This window comes from Triticum urartu, chromosome 2, assembly GCF_003073215.2.
Source record: "Triticum urartu cultivar G1812 chromosome 2, Tu2.1, whole genome shotgun sequence".
NCBI classification, from domain to species: Eukaryota; Viridiplantae; Streptophyta; class Magnoliopsida; order Poales; family Poaceae; genus Triticum; species Triticum urartu.
Genome location: NC_053023.1, coordinates 375,698,556 through 375,700,656, shown reverse-complemented (window position 1 = coordinate 375,700,656; position 2,101 = coordinate 375,698,556). Strand labels below are relative to the sequence as shown.

General features: G+C 48.2%; 1 protein-coding gene across 1 annotated transcript; it reads left to right on the top strand.

Annotated features, from left to right (window-relative positions):
* The first annotated feature begins 978 nt into the window (after nt 1–978).
* LOC125541562 (phytosulfokines 4-like) lies at nt 979–1,623 on the top strand. Its single transcript, XM_048704938.1, has 2 exons — nt 979–1,190; nt 1,300–1,623. The coding sequence occupies exons 1-2, from the start codon at nt 1,062–1,064 to the stop codon at nt 1,432–1,434; spliced, it is 264 nt and encodes an 87-aa protein (XP_048560895.1). The 5' UTR covers nt 979–1,061; the 3' UTR covers nt 1,435–1,623.
* Nucleotides 1,624–2,101: the final 478 nt, after the last annotated feature.

Below are 2,101 nucleotides of genomic sequence, written 5' to 3'. Positions count from 1 at the left end.
TTTTGAAAAAGTGTTCATCAATTCTAAAGAAAGTCCACAAAACTGAAAAATAATCACCGAATTTTAAGGAAAGTTTATGAATTTTGGGGGAAAATCAGGAATTTAAGAAAAGAAAAAAATAAAAATAAAAGGAAAGAAAAGGAAAAATAAAAAGAAAGAAGAAAAGGGAGAAGTGATCAAAACATGCATTTTGGTCCGGGTGGTTAGGGCAGTTTATTGAGTGCAAGGAGATCCCGGGTTTGACTCTCCACGCGGGCGGTTTTTTGCAGTTTTAATAGAAAAAAAAAACTAAACGGACCGGCCCAAGGGGTGTGTGTCCATTTGCAAGCTTGAAGAGCCAAATTGGAAATCAGACCAATTTTCTCAAAAAAAAATCACAAAAAATTGTCATTCATACACACTAGTCCTGTTGCACATGCGTGCGCAGGGGCGGATCGACCCGCATTAGACCTTGTACAATGGGAGATGCTTAGGAAGGTGTTTAGAAAAATAAATCAGGCTTTCCTTAAGCACCGGTGCTTATTTGTACAGGATAGACGCTTAACTAAGCGTCTCTTCTATAGAACTAGGCACCGATGCTTCAGAAAAAACTCGATTTATTTTTTTAAGCATCTCTTTAAGCACTTCCCACTATGCAAGGCCTTAGAGCCACCGGACATGCAGCCATTCGGGTAAGGTAAGCACGCGCCGGCGAGACTCGATCCACCACACCCAGCCGTTTGACCGTTGAACAGTTGTGAGCCGGGAATATCTAGTAAAAACGTTCTCGGATTTAATCCAGGAATTTTCCTTCACTAGATCATCACAGACAGCGAGAAGGGCCTGCGCAGATAGACAGTCACCGACAGACTGGCCTACGCACAGCAAGGGCCACGTGTAATGGGACCAGCACATGTGGCAGCCCAGTCCGCGCCTGCTCTTGCAGCAAAACGGCTCCGCTATTTCCATGCTCGCCCTCTGCTCTTTAAATACCATCCACTCCACCCACATTCCCCACTACCAGCCCTCCGGCACAAAAACTGCACGATTCAATCCGTTCCAAAACAAGGGTAGCCGTCACCATGGCGAGGGCAACGACACTGGTGCTCGTGGCCGCGCTCGCCGTCCTCCTCCTCCTCGCCTCCGGCCCCGCGGGCGCCACGGCCGCCCGGACCTCGCCCAAGGACGTGGCAACGGCATCTCCCAACGAGGTACGCACGCGCGCGCAGGATCGATCTAAAACATTTTCAAGGACTCTCGGCCGATCCTCCATCGATTTCTCATCTTCTTTTTTAACCGATCCCGTTGTGTTTCTTGCAGAAGGTCGCGGCGGCGGCGGCGGAAGACCACGAGTGCGAGATGATGGCCGGCGAGAAGCAGCGGGATGAGTGCATGGCGAGAAGGACGCTCGCCGCGCACACGGACTACATCTACACCCAGGAGAAGCACAACTAGTAGCCTTCATATCTGCGTCCATGTAATGTAATGATGTTAGTCGGCACTGCGTCCGCGTGTTCGATCTCTATCCTATAGCTTCCTTCATAAAAAAGGGACCGATCCCACCGTGCATGCATCGCATGCATGCATGGCGCACTTATGTATTGCCTATAATTTAGTAATTCGATAATCAAACTTGGTTTTATCGCTCGGTTTGCAACGTTAATTTGCTTAATTAGTTTGCCAAAATTAATTGTTTTGGAATCAAGGCTGGCTTTCTTCTGGCACTCGATCGGAGCCGAACTTGACCAAAACCAGACCAGCTCATTCGGTCACATGACGCCAAAATCAGTTTGCTTTCCAGGCGCTCCACGGCCGAACGACCCACGGAAATCGCCGAATCTGTCACAATTCATCTTCAGCGCACACTGTTTCCCACAAGGCAAAAGAACAAAAATCAGATACAAGTGAAGAAAACACTCTCGTACGTGGACCATGATGACACCAAACAATCGAAATCGGCAGCAAGTAAACAAATCTTGTACTGGTAGTCAGTATACGTACGTATTCGCTGATACAGGCACGGTCTACGTCGGCTTCGTTCTTCTGGATGCCAGCGAAGACTTGCTGACGGATGCGACGCAACAGGTCAAATATGCGAAGAAAGAGCATATAATAGCCAGAT